The sequence below is a fragment of the Orcinus orca genome, chromosome 1 (genome assembly GCF_937001465.1).
Source record: "Orcinus orca chromosome 1, mOrcOrc1.1, whole genome shotgun sequence".
In the NCBI taxonomy this organism is placed as follows: Eukaryota; Metazoa; Chordata; class Mammalia; order Artiodactyla; family Delphinidae; genus Orcinus; species Orcinus orca.
This window is the reverse complement of record NC_064559.1, coordinates 170,097,146-170,114,973: the sequence shown is the minus strand read 5'-3', so window position 1 is coordinate 170,114,973 and position 17,828 is coordinate 170,097,146. Positions and strand designations below refer to the sequence as shown.

At 36.7% G+C, this 17,828-nt stretch overlaps 1 protein-coding gene across 5 annotated transcripts in view; it reads right to left on the bottom strand.

Moving 5' to 3' along the window:
- Positions 1–2,166: 2,166 nt before the first annotated feature.
- Positions 2,167–17,828, bottom strand: part of EPS15 (epidermal growth factor receptor pathway substrate 15) — a 162,216-nt gene continuing 146,554 nt past the window's right edge. For 3 of the 5 annotated variants that reach the window (XM_033435540.2, XM_004273868.4, XM_033435541.2), the window contains 4 exons: positions 10,298–10,374; positions 8,790–8,952; positions 6,066–6,259; positions 2,167–3,737 (listed from right to left, as the gene is read on the bottom strand). In XM_033435540.2, coding sequence (XP_033291431.1) covers positions 3,591–3,737; positions 6,066–6,259; positions 8,790–8,952; positions 10,298–10,374 — 581 coding nt within the window. In that variant the 3' untranslated portion in view covers positions 2,167–3,590. Of the gene's footprint in view, positions 3,738–6,065; positions 6,260–8,789; positions 8,953–10,297; positions 17,603–17,828 lie in introns of those variants that run through there. The other 2 variants (XM_049700072.1, XM_033435542.2) reach the window with 2 other exon arrangements.

Below are 17,828 nucleotides of genomic sequence, written 5' to 3'. Positions count from 1 at the left end.
ATTATTCTATTTATGATAGTTCTCCTCTGGCTTCTCACCTTTAACAGGAATAGAGAGCAGTGGTCAAAACAGTAGAGCCAGTCTTCTGGGTTCAAATTCCAGCTCTGTCACTTACTAGCTACATAACTGTGGCCTAATTAGGGCACCTCCTCTGTGAAATGGAGACAAAATAGTACCTATACATTACAGGGTTACTTTTCTAAGGATGAAATGAAATAATATACGGAAAGCACTAAGGATTCTGCCTGAAGCTCAATATATGTTATCTGTTATTATTTATCATGCCCTGTTCCTAGCATTTCCTATAGGCAATATTTTTTTCACAGAAAAGGAGACAAAGCACGGTAAACTGGAAAGAATATCATGTTTTAGAATCAGACAGACCAGAGTTCAATTCCTGGCTCATCTACTTATTAGCAGTATTATCTGAAGCATATTATTTTAACTTTTTGTGTGTGTGTTATTTTTTTTGCGGTACGCGGGCCTCTCACTGTTGTGGCCTCTTCCATTGCAGAGCACAGGCTCCGGACACGCAGGCTCAGCGGCCATGGCTCACGGGCCCAGCTGCTCCGCAGCATGTGGAATCTTCCCAGACTGGGGCACAAACCCATGTCCCCTGCATCGGCAGGCGGACTCTCAACCACTGCGCCACCAGGGAAGCCCTATTTTAACTTTTTTGAGCCTCATTTTTCCTATTTCTAAAACAGGCGATAATAATAGTACTACTTAGGGCTTCTGTGAAGATTAAACAAGAAGACACACATAAAGTGCTTAGTATAGTGCATTCAAGAACCAATAGCTATTTTCACTATTGATAATAACATGGCTGCATTTGTTTGATTAAAATAAATAATATTAAAAAGCTGTCAAACTCAAATCATTCAGAACAATCCTGTGAGTTGGGTATTATGATGTTCATTAGAAGAAGAAAATGAGGTTCAGGGAGGCTAAGTAACTTTGTCAAAGTCATCTTTCCTAAAAATGGCAGACCAGGGTTGTCTGAATTTTTCACACCACAGTGCCCTCCTAGAGTCCATCTCACAAATCCTCATTCAACAAATATATACACACCACCCACGTTTCAGGCACTGTTTCTATGCATACCTGTTTCCTATCTTTCTTTCAAAAAAACAGGACATGTCAACTAAAAAATAGTTAACATTTATTGAGTATTTTATTCTATACCAAGTACTGTCTCAAGCACTTTACACATATTAATCTGTGCTGATTGTATGCCTACCCCTCCTTAGACACAGCATGGACATAACAGAGAATCGTGCAAAACTCCATTTCAGATAGGATGTATGGATAGTATGGTTTATTATAATTTAAAGTTTATTGTTCTCATAATTACAGGCTACAGTTTAGAAGTTTGAAACATAAGAGAAAATTCTATAAAGAGAACTCAAATAAACCTGAACAAGTAGGCAGAAGATGGTTAAAACTTCATAAGTAGTGCCACTTAGCTCTCAGGAATACTTATCTGTCCTTTCAAGCACAGGCTCTGGAGCCAGAGTCAACAACATAAAATATAATCATAAATGACTCTAAGACATTCATCCTACACAAGTGAGCATGGAGATTTATATATATATATATATATATATATATATATATATAAAATACATACTTTAATATATTATATTGGTCCACTGAGTATACATATTTTAATAAAAGAATCTATGTAATCCAGTTAAACACACATAAGATTAAGGTATACTTATTACATCGAAAGTTGGTGTTTATAAGTTACAGATATTTAGTACTTTCCAGAGTGTTCTTTTAATTAAAAAAAATATTTTAAAACCATTTCAAACATCTGTTCATTTTCCCAGTGCAAAAGAAGGTTGTTCAAGTCTACTTACCTTTTTCCTAAAGTGTTAAGGGGAAGAAAAAAACCCAAAACTCACTACCATTCACAACTCCCAATATTACTTTCTCAATCAACTTTTGCAGTATATCCTTATAACTGGATTAGTTTATCAAAATTAAACCCTTGTGATTATGATTCAGCCCTTGCTTCATATGTATGACTTTTATGCTGAAATGTTTTAATCTATAAAAGTAGAAAAAAGCTAACAGTGCAAGAAAGTGGTTCAAATTTGTTTTAAACTGCAGCAATTCAATTGTGTGTGGAGAGAAAAAAAGCACCATTTCAAGATGAAATAAACTGGATATTTTGGAATTTATTCATAGGCTAGGCAACAAGTTACTCTGATTAACACAGATCAATACCACCTTGACTTGGTAACCACAGAGATATTTAATTAGTTTTTAGGTGCATTTTCCTTTATCTTGGTTTTCAATACATTATCTAAATCACTGACTCATGTTAAAAAAAAATAAGATTACAATTTACAGCCTACTTCACAGTCCATTTTAAATTCAGCTTGTCTGCTAGGTCAATTTTACAGGAGATAGGCTTTTAACACATAAAGAGCTTCGATAATTTGGCAGGTCTCTTCTCTCCCAATTAAAAAACACAAAATTTTTTTGCTAGCCTGCCAATTTTGTAGGTGAAAAACACAAAGAGAATAAACTATTTTAATCCACAAAAATGGACAAAAAGGAATAATATGATTTAATACATGTCACTTTTTTCAGTTGTATTCAGTGAATGTTTTTACATTTCAAGTAACTGAACCTTCATTAAAGAAAAAATATATATATATGTATACAAAAAGTTAAAGTACCTTCCAGTTCTAGCCTGCTAAAGTTTCTTCTGCAAAAGTAGAAAAATAAACCTACCATGAACTAAAGAGGACAGTGCCATGGCAGTGGCAGAATGGCTGCCAGGTTAAGATTTTTGCTTACCTTATATTGATGGGTATATTTTTAAGTGGTAATTTTTCTCCACCCTCTAGTGCTTAAAATTATGGAGAGGTATGTGTTTATCTAAAATTCCCTAAGTCCAGAGAAGAAAATTTTAAATATATTTCACACATGAGGCTTTAAAGTTTTTATTTAGGAAAAGATTGAGTCTGAAGCTATAATGGTTCAATCTAAAGCATCCCTTTTTCGATAGTGGAGTCAATTTATGCAAAATATTTTTTCTTGTCTATAAAAAACAAATTGAACAGTATTTTGATTATAAGGAAATACAAACATGTACTTTAAACTAGCCAACTTGCTCTGTCATAAAAGAAATAGGATGTTCTTTCCCTTCCCCTCTTTCAACCATTTAAATTAGGGGAGAATACTGCCAACTTTAAGAACCCCACTGGCTATCATCAGAGTAACTACAGAACAAGGGTAGCAAAGGGATGAAACTATTTCTCTATATTCCAGAAGGCAGAAGCTTGGGTGCTCTAGCTTTCCAAGTAAAAGTAGCACAGGCAGGCAAAAGCTCACACTAAATGCACACCAGAACGGGGGCCTAGGTGAAGTTATCTGGGTTACCGCTTTTACAGGGGGAAAAAAAGGACAAATCTGAAATGGAGTTTAAAAAAAACAAAAACTTTTGTCACATTTACAGGAATCTCAAACCTTTTGTATTCCCATGCTCATAGGTAGTTTTGATACACACTGTAAATAGCTTCAGTATTCAGGAAGAAGAGTATTGTGTGATTGACAAAGAACAGGAAAATTCTTCATGCTTCTGATATTTCAGATTTGCTGAGTGCAATAGCCAGTTCTAAGTCTTCTTGCTCTTGCTGATTCAGTCGGGCAAGCCTCTGCTCTTCCTCTTTCTCACTTTCCCTCTTGGCCCACTCAATCATATCTTCTTCAGAGGGATACTGCCATTTAAAAGACAAATGAACAAACGAATAAATTCATGAGCAGAACAAACACAAGAAGGAAAAAGAACTTTTACGAAATGATATTTAACTATTTGTTTCACCTTCTGAAGGACTCTGTAAATAGTCCTGTTAATTGTTAATTTTTTTTCTGAAAACACATTTAATCAGTTATTAAAATATGATTTAATCTTAAAAATTAATGCAGTCTACAGATAGTCTATAAAACTGAACATTAAACATCATTTTTTTAAAAAGTGGAAATTCTTAAGGTGAATCAGGAGATTTAAAAACAGGAGAGGGCTAGCATTTTTATCTAATGTGAAACATTTACTACTTCAACTTCAGTGAGTATCCTCACATGATAAATCATTTTCAACTTAATCCCACTGGTGATTTCCTACCTTATCCTAGCCCTTCAGGTACAGAAAAATTATGAAGCAAAGAATATCTATACATACATAAATTTTGTTAAACATAAAATAAGAGTACTGGATATACTAAATAAGATGTGAACCTGATCAATTTTTTTAATGCATTATAAAGAATTCAGTAGACATTGAGAACTTTTTGACCTAGTCTAAATAAAACCTTAATGCTGGTAATTATTAAGTCAAGGAAATACACTTATCCACCTGAAAGAGCAACCGTGGCAGATACTAAATAAAAAAATTCTACCCGGTTTCAAGTCCTGTCATAAGAGGAATACCATAACAGGATGAATACCATAATAGGATGAAGTGAAAGAAACTGTCAGGCTTTTTGAAAATGGTAGCTGTTCCCCTAGGGAATTAGAGGGCCTTTGAAACTTATAATACTTAACAAATCTTTCATAATTAAAAAAAGAAGACATTTTTATTATGAGCTGCTTAATATTATACTATACTGAGATTCTGGAATATGAAATAAGCAAAATGCCTTAGCTATTGTTCAAGACTCATTCCAACCAGGTTTTGACTTGCTGAAATCATATTTAAGATATTAAATGCCACAAACTGCCAGAAGGTTATTTTATATTAAGAGGATTATACTAAGAAGAGCAATTCTGGATTCTCTGCTTGAAACAACTCAAATTCCAGGCAGTATAATTCTGACACTCTCTGTTTTCCAGTATTCAAAATACTGATTCCTATTCTGCTCCTTTACATTCAGAGGAAGCCACTGAAACTTAAAGAGTACAGAGTCAAAAGCTGGGTAGCTGAGACTAATTCTGTCTGCCTTAGTTGCATACAGATTCCTGCCTACCTCCTTTCTAACTAGAAATGGCTGCAGGGATAAAGTGACGGGTTGAGGGACCCAATGCTACACTGAGGGAGACATTAGGCAGATTGTGGTCAGAGTCACCTGGCCACTAGATCTCTTATTTCTAAAATCATCTCAAGTGCTTAAGGTATTAAGTAGAGGAAAATTGCTTTGTTATAAAATAGCGATAATGAAGGTCATTTTACCTGAAAAAACATCTGGGAAAATGAAACACTGTTAGTTACTCTAAGAATTAAAAAAAAAAAAAAAAAAAACCTTGTTTTTATCTAAATAATGATGGAATACATGTCATTGCTTAATGTCCGTCCCTCCAGAGTGACACTTCAAGTTGGTTGCCCCATTTCTGTGATCTTATAGACCCTGCCTATGGTCTTGTCACAGAACTCTTCTATTGTCTTTACTGGCCTGCCTATGTTAGTCAGCTCTGGGAGGATGCAGAGTAAATATGGAATGCTAGTGAATTAGAGCCCCCCAAATAATTAAAGATTGTTTAGCTCTTAACAATCATATTTATTTAATAAAACCAACATTTACTTTTTAGGAACACTATTATATGAAACCAGAGTTTTATTTTCAATTCAAAGAATTCCTGGACCTATCCTCTCATAATTGTTGACTGGTCTCCAGAAATCATCAAGGCTTTATACACAAACACACAAACACAGTTACAAATACACAAACTCATTATTGGCATTATTCATCCAGAGGGCAGACAGCAAATGACTCTCTAATGGCCCATCATCCATAACAATTTGCAAAATAATAACTGTCAGAATTTTATTTATATTGTTTACCAAGATCAAGAGAAGGGTTTTGCAAAACAACTGGTATATAACCCAAGAATTAAGACTACAAAAATCATTTGAGCAATGAAATACTTTTAGAACCAGCAAACAGAATCAAACAGAGATTTTTTGGTTGAGGGAAGAATAAAGATCATTTTTAACATATTGGTAAATTTAGTTGAAATAATGCAAATTTGGCAGACTCCAAAATAATCTTTGAAAACTCTTTAAACTGTAAATGGAAAGATTTTCCCCCAAACAGCCCATTCACAGTACTTACAGCACTGAAGTTAGCAAAATTGCTTGGGTCAGCCTCTTTACTGGTAGTGGTAGTAGTAGAAGAAGAAGAAGTGAATGGATCACAAAACATATCAGGATCTTTTTCTTTGGGGCTATCATTGCCTGGGAAAGGCTGAAATGGATCATTCAGTTTAAAGGGATCAGAAGAATCCAATTTGTTGATGGGTCTTTTCCCTGGATCAAAATCATTACAATTAATTCAACCAGCAAATATGGCAAACACAAACACACAAGAACATGAACACAGGGAGCATTAAAGAGCTGGGGGTGGGGAATGGGGGTCAGTACCTCAAATACATTCTTAATATGGTCTTAAACTATTACAACCAACACTATGTCCTCAAATTTTCACACACAACCTCTCAAATATATTCTAGCTCTATGTAGCTAAATGGAAAAATAGCAAAGAAGGGGGGAAATGGGCCGGGAATCTTTTTTTTTTTTTTTTTTTAATTTTATTTATTTATTTTTGGCTGTGTTGGGTCTTCGTTTCTGTCCGAGGGCTTTCTCTAGTTGCGGCGAGCGGGGGCCACTCTTCATCGTGGTGCGCGGGCCTCTCACTGTCGCGGCCTCTCTTGTTGCGGAGCACAGGCTCCAGACGCGCAGGCTCAGTAGTTGTGGCTCACGGGCCTAGTTGCTCCGCGGCATGTGGGATCTTCCCAGACCAGGGCTCGAACCCGTGTCCCCTGCATTGGCAGGCGGACTCTCAACCACTGCGCCACCAGGGAAGCCCGGGCCGGGAATCTTATCTGCCCAGAGAGTTGACCTTCTCTTCTCCAAAGCAGCATGTTCCCAAGAAAAGAGAGAGGAATGGACAAAACAGCAGGAGAATGACAAAGAATAATGACAAAAACGGCCTCTGCTGTGATAACCTCTGCCTGATACAGTTATCCACTAGTGGCAGGAAGGGCAAATGAGCTTTGAAAAATGCTAATATTCTTCTGATTTTCCTCTGGATCTATATGTAACACCTGGGAGCATGAAATTAAAAACTACCTTGGTAAAGCCCACCTATTTCTTGCTATTACAATATTTCAAACTGAAGAATAAAGAGAATGCTTTGAAGCCCAGGCCCTAAATCTTCGTGGGTGCTGATCAACTAAATCTTTTACCAAACAGCATACTGTTGCTCATTAATTCAGCACCATTTTCAAACAAGCTTTCTAATTTTAAAGGCTTAAACTCAGTACATCCTGAAGAAAGGATAATAAGAACAGGTGCTAAAATATCTTCAAATATATATATTTTCCTAAAGATGTGTTAAGCTGGTAAGAGCAATCATAACAACAGATTCTTTCTGGCACTGTAGCAGCTTACAAAAGGTGTTCACATCTCATATCTCAAAGGATCCTTCCACAATCCTGTGAAGGTAGGCAACATTAGAATTAATGCCACCACCTAATAGCTCAGATAGCTGAGGTTCAGACATATGAAGTTACACACTCAAGATCATAGAGCTAGTCAGAGAATAACCAGAATTAGAACCCAGATCTTTAAGCTGCAGTTCAACAAACCATCTTTCTTTCCTTGATTTTTCTACAGTGATATATACTCACTTTGCTGAAGTCTAGATTTAGTTACAGCACTAGTATATTAGTTTACTTAGGATTTTAAAAATAACTTCACTATTGGCACCTTACTGGTATAAAACTTAAATGAGCACATTAACTATCATTTTTAAAAAATATATTCTGACAACCTTACTCTCTAGTAATATATGATACAGGCTACTTTTCCTTAAAAGATAAAAGGAGTTCAGTTCAGTTCTCCTGAGTTTTCAACAGGTAGCTGGGTATTAACAATTTTATTTGCAATTCTTTAAATCAAAGAAGAAAAAAAAATCTGCCCAAGAAATACCATAGGGAGGCTATTATGAAAATGCAAGAATAATATTCTAGAACTACTGAGGCTGAAAATTTACCACGGAATGACATATGGTTAAAACAATAATGTACCAGATGTGTCTTCTCACAAGTAGCACCACAACTATTCAGGGGATTGCCTTTTTACCACTTCTCATGAACTTTATTATCTTCATTAAAAACAAACAAACAAAACCCCTTTTTCTTTACAGTGCTAAACAAAACAAAAAAAATAAGAATAGTAAGAATTTGTTTCTAGACCAAAAACATCACTTTTATAAAATAAAGGAGTCTCTTATCAAGTCAAGTAAAATAATATTTTCCTTCAAGAAAAACAATACTTTCTTTTAAAATTCTGACACCGAAAAGCTGAATTCTGGATACCAAAAAGGCCATATATTCTCACATTAAAGGACTTAAGGAAGACTTCACATTTAGCAGGAAAAAGAAAGGGACTTCGAATTAATCTTTGCTTATAGAAATTTATTAAAATACCAAAGCACAGGAAACTGTTGTTCAAATGGTAATCAATGAGCTTCCAAAAAGTAAGAGATTTCGTTGGTACTTTCCTTTTTTCATTTACTGCCTCTCTAAAATGATTTAAAGAGAAATTAGCTCTTGCTAGAAAAATAGTTCATGACAGTTACACAGGCTGGCTTCTTAGGCACATATCTGTAATTCTGCATTAAGGTCAGAACAGATGATAGCAGCAGGCTTCTGCTGTGTTTTTGGACTTGTTTTGTTTAAGGCCCTTTATATAAAGTCTACAAATAAGGCCCACACAATACTTTTCAGAAAGAAAAAGGAAGTAGTTGATTTAGGAAAGGTATCAACTCTCATACCAGGTGGTGGTGGGCAGGGTCTTGTTGGAGTTCCAATCTTTGGTGGCAGTGCTGGGGGTACATCTTCAGTTTTGATGGATGTTTCCTCAAGCATATTTTTTGTAATGACCATATTGCTGATGGAGCTTGATGTGGATGAACTAAAAGGATCTTCATTGTTGACCTTTGTTTGAAAAGAAATTACTCATGGTTATATATATTATGCCAACCAAACCGTACGCGGTTATGGAGCATTTGGAAGAGTGATCTTCAGTATTACGCAGCTTTATTTATTTCAATTCTGAGAGCACTAACATTTTAACCTTTGCATTCAGAACCAAAGTGGAAAAAAATTTTTTAATTGTTCTATGTGAGTAGTGATTATAACATCACTACTTATTAAGAGCAACAGATCGTACCAAAACAAGCCAACTCTGGATTAAAGGTTTATTAAGATTCAGGTGATACAAAACCATTGAGGCCCTTTATAAAGAGACTAATATATTTTTCCTCAAGTGACTATCTGATCCAAATGATAAACGAAAAAATACTGATTCCACACTTGCCAATGCACTTAAATATAGGAAAGATTTAATACTAAAGTCAAAGAAAATGGCATCTTAAAAAACATTAAAGACAACCTGAAAGTCAATTTTGTTTTTTAAGCAAACTGATCCCATGGCATAAGTCTTATTGTGGGTCTGAAGACCTGGCCTCTCTAATATATGGAGTAATGAAAGATTCACTTTTCTATAATGAATCGGATATTGCAGTTTAGGCCAGTGTTTCTCTAAAGAAGCATGCTGACATTTTGGGCTGGATATAGCTCTGTGTTGTGGCACTGGACAGGGTGTTGCACAACATCCCTGGTCTCTATCCACTACATATGAACAGCCCTCCTCCTCAGCTGTGACAACCGAAAATGTCTCTAGACATTGCCAAATGTTTCCTGGGGGGTGGGGGTGGGGGGAATAACACCCAGTTGAGAACCAATGATAGAGACAGTGTGACATATACTCTAAGTTTACTCTTTTGGCCTGAATCAATCCTAGGGCTACATTGGAAAATAGGTAGTTGACATATATAGTCCACTACCTAATAGTGCTGGGCTATTAATTATCTTAATACTAACCTTAACAGTCTCAGAACATAAAATCAAGCAATCAGTACAGAGAGGATGGAATGAATGTCCAGATTTTACAGCTATTGACCCAGACAGTCAACAGGGGGAAAATGTAGTTCAATTGGAAGAAACATATTTAAAAAGACAGAAGACTCTTAAAGTTGTTGAGCAGACCTGCCGGTAGAAAATTATAATTATCTGTACCATCACCATTGTCTTTGTGCACAGAAATGTCTACTTTGATTACATCTTATATTTCATTTCTGTCTGAAATCAATGTTTGCTGTGCCTTACTGAAATCAAGTTGCAATCTCTGTGAGGGTCAGGTTATAAAATCAAAAGAAAGGATCACTCCTTTGGTGGAAACACAGTATATTTTACTTTTCTACTACGTACTGCAGATTACCTTTGACAATGTGCTGAAGTCAGCAAATCCATCTTCAAATGATTCATTTCCAAAAACAGAAGCAAAGGGGTCTGTGGCTAAAATGAATAAAGAAAATCAATGCAATAGGACAGAAAGACATGAAATTTCATGTCCTCTTTTGGTTAGTAACATTCAGACAAATGAAAAATATCGAATGCCAAATATTAATCCCTGAATTTAGGCCCACAAAGACAGTTAACACACGGATGAATCATTGAAGAATCAAAAACAGGTGAACTAACTCTAGGTAAAGTGTTTAAGGCTTTGGAATACACGTCAAATAATATAGCTACCGTGTGCTTAAACTATTTCTAATAAAGACATCATGAAGTAAAAAAAACTACACCATTAATTACACATTTCACACACACCCTTCAAGGTCCGTTTCAAATACTACCATATCCACAAAGCCTAGAATAACCTAGGTATCTCTAATTCACACAGCAAGAAGTGATTGCTTCCTTCTTTGTGGCACTGACAGCATTCTAGTTTGTATTATGGTTATCTGTGATTGATATATCACCCCTACTAGATTGTAAGGTCCTTAAAAACAAGGAATAACACTTATCCAACAAAGAACGAATGGTCAAAAAAGATTCATTGGCCATATATAAAACTGAAGAAAATAAGAAGATAGAGTTCCTATGTCTGAAAAGTTCATAGTATAGTGACAGACATATACACAAACAATAATAAAATAATCTTAAATGAGCTATTAGAGAGGTATAAAAAACCTGTAGTAGAAGCCATTAACTGCTGGGAGAATCGGGAAAAGCATCAAATAAGCCATTACATTTGACCTAGGTCTTTTAAATAAGGGATGGAGTCTGCTGAATAGATGGAGGTGGGGGAGAGAAATCTATTCCAGGCAGAAGGAACAGTCATTGCAAAAGCAGTATTTAATCCCTGCTCCACAGGCATGAGAAGTTATCTGTTCCATCATAGTGCACTTAACAAATAGACTAACATTTTCAGCTGGAACAAACTGACTTACTTTGAGATAGGTTTTGTCTGTTCAGGCATAAAGGCTACCAATAAGGTCAAAGAATATTTATAGGAATTGCTGCTTGATATAGGAAAGCAGAAAGAAACAAAGGAAGAAGAAAGTGAATCTCAAAAGAGAGGGTAAGACAGAGCAAAGATGCGTAGAAAAATGCTCCTTGCTCTTCCTTAACTCATCTTTACATCAAATCAGTTTTAGGACAAAGTGTGCTCACCCACTCATTTAAATGTGTAAAGTGTGCCCTTACCTCTAACAGTGAGTACACCATGGACATAAACAGAAGAGGGGCAAGGAAGATACACATTATCTTTTTCTTGTCACCAAGACAGTCATGAGGTAGGTAGAAGCACAGAGAAAATCAGTCCTTTAGGGACACACCAATAACTCTGAACCTGAAGAAGATGTTGAGAGTCCAGACTTACAGGAAATCCTACAGCTTTAGCCATAAAAGATGGTTTTGTATTACTACATATCTGCTGCGTCCCACAGCCTCAGGCCCTGCCTAGTCATGGGTGCTGTTTCAGGCTTTCCCTTCTTTCTCCTCCTCTTCCTGTAATTCCTGATGCAGTGGCAGCTGAGGCACAGCCTGAGCAGGATGCAGACGCTCTCCTGATTGGTATAAGGGTAATGATGGAAAAGGAGTTGGGCTCATTTCACTTGACGGACTAAAAAATCTGCTTCACGCTTTTGCTCTGCCATGGTACCACAGCTTTTACAAGCAGTCATAACACATGTGACAACACTGCTGAGTTAGGTCAGGTTTGACTGAAATATTATGAAGTGTACATTGTGAAAGACACTAATAAAAAACATGACACTTGTATATGAAGAATATGCTACATGTAGGTTACTAGAGTATTTTTTTAACATCTTTATTGGAGTATAATTGCTTTACAATGGTGTGTTAGTTTCTGCTTTATAACAAAGTGAACCAGTTATACATATACATATATCCCCATATCTCCTCCCTCTTGCGTCTCCCTCCCACCCTCCCTATAGCACCCCTCTAGGTGGTCACAAAGCTGATCTCCCTGTGCTATGTGGCTGCTTCCCGCTAGCTATCTATTTTACATTTGGTAGTATATGTATGTCCATGCCACTCTCTTACTTTGTCCCAGCTTACCCTTCCCCCTCCCCGTGTCCTCAAGTCCATTCTCTATGTCTGCATCTTTATTCCTGTCCTGCCTTTAGGTTCTTCAGAACATTTTTTTTTTTGATTCCATATATATATGTGTTAGCATATGGTATTTGTTTTTCTCTTTCTGACTTCCTTCACTCTGTATGACAGACTCTAGGTCCATCCACCTCACTACAAATAACTCAGTTTTGTTTCTTTTTATGGCTGAGTAATATTCCATTGTATATACGTGCCACACCTTCTTTATCCATTCATCTGTCCATGAACACTTAGGTTGCTTCCATGTCCTGGCTATTGTAAATAGAGCTGCAATGAACATTGTGGTACCTGACTCTTTTTGAATTATGGTTTTCTCAGGGTATATGCCCAGTAGTGGGATTGCTGGGTTGTATGGTAGTTCTATTTTTAGTTTTTTAAGGAACCTCCATACTGTTCTCCATAGTGGCTGTATCAATTTACATTCCCACCAACAGTGCAAGATGGTGCCCTTTTCTCCACACCCTCTCCAGCATTTATTGTTTCTAGATTTTTTGATGATGGCCATTCTGACTGGTATGAGGTGATACCTCATTGCAATTTTGATTTGCATTTCTCTAATGATTACTGATGTTGAGCATCCTTTCATGTGTTTGTTGGCAATCTGTATATCTTCTTTGGAGAAATGTCTATTTAGGTCTTCTGCCCATTTCTGGATTGGGTTGTTTGTTTTTTTGATATTGACTTGCATGAGCTGCTTGTATATTTTGAAGATTAATCCTTTGTCTGTTGATACATTTGCAAACATTTTCTCCCATTCTGAGGGTTATTTTTTCATCTTGTTTATGGTTTCCTTTGCTGTGCAAAAGCTTTTAAGTTTCATTAGGTCCCATTTGTTTATATTTTTTAATTTCCATTTCTCTAGGAGGTGGGTCAAAAAGGATCTTGCTGTGATTTATGTCATAGAGAGATAATAATATGGTTTCCCTCCTTCAATTTGTTAATATGGTTTATCACATTTATTGATTTGCATATATTGAAGAATCCTTGCTTTCCTGTGATAAACCCCACTTGATCATGGTGTATGATTCTTTTAATGTGTTGTTGGATTCTGTTTGCTAGTATTTTGTTGAGGATTTTTGCATCTATGTTCATCAGTGATATTGGCCTGTAGCTTTCTTTCTTTGAGACATCTTTGTCTGGTTTTGGTATCACGGTGATGGTGGCCCCATAGAATGCGTTTAGGAGTGTTCCTACCTCTGCTATATTGTGGAAGAGCTTGAGAAGAATAGGTGTTAGCTCTTCTCTAAATGTGTGAGAGAATTCACCTGTGAAGCCATCTGATCCTGGGCTTTTGTCTGTTGGAAGATTTTTAATCACAGTCTCAATTTCAGTGCTTGTGATTGGTCTGTTTATATTTTCTATTTCTTCCTGGTTCAGTCTAGGAAGGTTGTGCTTTTCTAAGAATTTGTCCATTTCTTCCAGGTTGTCCATTTTATTGGCTTGTAGTAATCTCTCATGATCCTTTGTATTTCTGCAGTGTCTCGTTGTTACTTCTCCTTTTCGTTTGTAATTCTATTGATTTGAGTCTTCTCCCTTTTTTCCTTGATGAGTCGGGCTAATGGTTTATCAATTTTGTTTATCTCCTCAAAGAACCCACTTTTAGTTTTATTGATCTTTGCTGTCATTTCCTTCATTTCTTTTTCATTTATTTCTGGTCTGATCTTTATGATTTCTTTCCTTCTGCTAACTTTGGGTTTTTTGTGTTCTTCTATCTCTAATTGCTTTAGGTGTAAGGTTAGGTTGTTTAATTGAGATGCTTCTTTTTTCTTGAGGTAGGATTGTACTGCTATAAACTTCGCTCTTAGAACTGCTTTTGCTGCATCCCATAGGTTTTGGGTCGTCGTGTTTTCATTGTCATTTGTTTCTAGGTATTTTTTGATTTTTCTTTGATTTCCTCAGTGATCTCTTGGTTATTTAGTAGCGTATTGTTTAGCCTCCATGTGCTTGTATTTTTTACAGAATTTTTCTTGTAATTGATAACTAGTCTCACAGCGTTGTGGTTGGAAAAGATACTTGATACAATTTCAATTTTCTTAAATTTACCAGGCTTGATTTGTGACCCACGATATGATCTATCCTGGAGAATATTCCATGAGCACTTGAGAAGGTGTATTCTGTTGTTTTTGGATAGAATGTCCTATAAATATCAATTAAGTCCATCTTGTCTAATGTGTCATTTAATGCTTGTGTTTCCTTATTTAATTTCATTTTGGATGATCTGTCCATTGGTGAAAGTGGGGTGTTTAAAGTCCCCTACTATGATTGTGTTACTGTCGATTTCCCCTTTTATGGCTGTTAGCATTTGCCTTATGTATTGAGGTGCTCCTGTGTTGGGTGCATAAGTATTTACAATTGTTATACCTTCTTCTTGGATTGATCACTTGGTCATTACGTAGTGTCCTTTTTTGTCTGTTTTACTGGTCTTTATTTAAAGTCTATTTTGTCTGATATAAGAATTGCTACTCCAGCTTTCTTTTGGTTTCCATTTGCATGGAATATCTTTTTCCACCCCCTCACTTTCAGTCTGTATGTGTCCCTTGGTCTGAAGTCGGTCTCTTGTAGACAGCATATATATGGATCTTGTTTTTGTATCCATTGAGCCAGTCTATTTCTTTTGGTTGGAGCATTTAATCCATTTACATTTAAGGTAGTTATGGATATGTATGTTCCTATTCCCATTTTCTTAATTGGTTTGGGTTTGTTATTGTACGTCTTTTCCTTCTCTTTTGTTTCCTGTCTAGAGAAGTTCCTTTAGCATTTGTTGTAAAGCTGGTTTGGTGGTTCTGAATTCTCTTAGCTTTTGCTTGTCTGTAAAGGTTTTAATTGCTCGGTTGAATCTGAATGAGATCCTTGCTGGGTAGAGTAATCTTGGTGGTAGGTTTTTCCCTTTCATCACTTTAAATATGTCCTGCCACTCCCTTCTGGCTTGCAGAGTTTCTGCTGAAAGATCAGCCGTTAACCTGATGGGGATTCCCTTGTGTGTTATTTGTTGCTTTTCCCTTGCTGCTTTTAATATTTTTTCTTTGTATTTAATTTTTGATAGTTTGATTAATATGTGTCTTGGCCTGTTTATCCTTGGATTTATCCTGTGTGGGACTCTGCATTTCCTGGACTTGAATGACTACTGCCTTTCCCATATTAGGGCAGTCTTCAAGTATAATGTCTTCCAATATTTTCTCAGTCCCTTTCTTTTTCTCTTCTTCTTCTGGGACCCCTATAATTCAAATGCTGGTGCAATTAATGTTGTCCCAGAAGTCTCTGAGACTGTCCTCAATTCTTTTCATTCTCTTTTCTTTATTCTGCTCTGCGGTAGTTACTTTCACTATTTTATCTTCCAGGTCACTTATCCGTTCTTCTGCCTCAGTTACTCTGCTATTCATTCCTTCTAGAGAATTTTTAATTTCATTTATTGTGTGGTTCATCATTGTTTGTTTGCTCTTTAGTTCTTCTAGGTCCTTGTTAAACGTTTCTTGTATTTTCTCCATTCTGTGTCCAAGATTTTGGATCATCTTTACTATCATTACTCTGAATTCTTTCTCAGGTAGAATGCCTATTTGTTTCTTCATTTGTTTGGTCTGGTGGGTTTTTACCTTGCTCCTTCATCTGCTGTGTGTTTTCTCTGTCTTCTCATTTTGCTTAACTTACTGTGTTTGTGGTCGCCTTTTCACAGGCTGCAGGTTCGTAGTTCCCATTGTTTTTGGTATCTGCCCGCAGTGGCTAAGGTTGGTTCAGTGGGTTGTGTAGGCTTCCTGGTGGAGTGGACTGGTGCCTGTGTTCTGGTGGATGACGCTGGACCTTGTCTTTCTGGTGGTCAGGACCATGTCCAGTGTGTGTTTTTGGGTGTCTGTGACCTTACTGTGATTTTAGGCTAATGGGTGGGGTTGCGTTCCTGTCTTGCTAGTTGTTTGGCATAGGGTGTCCAGCACTGTAGCTTGCTGGTCGTTGAGTGGAGCTGGGTCCTTTCTGTCCACAAGTAAAAGTGTGAAAGCTTTTTTGTAAAGTCTTTTTTGCCCCTTCCACATATATTGTGGAGCCCTGGCTCCACAATATCAAATGACGAAAGCTCTCCCAGAGATCTCCAGAGATGGAGATCTCTGGGAGAGCTTTCGTCACTTGATATTATGTGGAGCCAGGAGGTCTCTGGTCGACCAATGTCCTGAACTTGGCTCTCCCACCTAGAGGCACAGGTCTGACACCCGGCCGGAGCACAAAGACCCTGTCAGCCCCACAGCTTTTGGGAAGTCTGTGGTCTTCTGTCAGCGTTCAGTATGTGTTCTGTAGGAGTTGTTCCACATGTAGATGTATTTCTGATGTATTTGTGGGGAGGAAGGTGATCTCCATGTCTTACTCTTCCGCCATCTTGAAGGTCTCCTCAGAGTTTTTCTATACATCCTCCATCATAAGAAATGAACTCAGCATTGGTCCAAACACTGGGGAATGTATCCTAGATGAATGACAAAGCACTTTTGCCTGAATTGGGAAAATAAGACTTTGGAAAGAACTTTCTCAGATATTGATCATGGTTGATATGAAGCAGAGACCTGTCCAGAAACTGGAAGGACTCACTGAGCATGAACTTGTTCACACTATGTGTGAGACACCTGCTGAGGAGTCACAGAAATACTGGGAGAGGAACTCAGTACGTGGCTTTCTTTTTCTTGAGGCACACAGGAGCCATGGGTCAGCAGAATCAGACTTTGAATGCAAAGGTAATCTGATTAGCACCCTCTTCTCCCCAAGAATAAAGGTAATGATCACTTTGGAGAAATACATAAAAGCATAATTTAAAAATATCATCTATAATCTGATTAGCGGAAATAATTCTGAGGAGAGGGGTTGAGGAATGGGCAACGTGGATGAAGGGGTTAAAATGTACAAACTGCCACTCATAAAATAAATAAGTCATGGGTATGTAATGTACAGCATGGGGACTAAAGTTAGTAATATTGTATTGCAAACTTGAAAGTTACTAAGAAAGTAAATCTTAAAAGTTCTCATCACAAGGAAAAAAATTTGTAACTTTGTATGGTGATAGATGGTAAATAAACTTATTGAGGCGATCATTTTGCAATGCACACAAATGTTGAATCATTATGTTGTACACCTGAAATTAACATAATGCTTGTCAATTACACTTCAATTTAAAAGAAAGGAAAGAAAGAGAGAGGAGGAAAGAAGGAACCCATACCAATATTTTATCATACTTCTTTACCAGCTTTTTTCCCTGGTATTTTTTTCCTTACTTATTTGAGATCATACTATGCTGACATGATTTTTTGTGAGGTGTGAATGATAAAGCTACATTTTAGGCATATCACTTTTTACCCCTT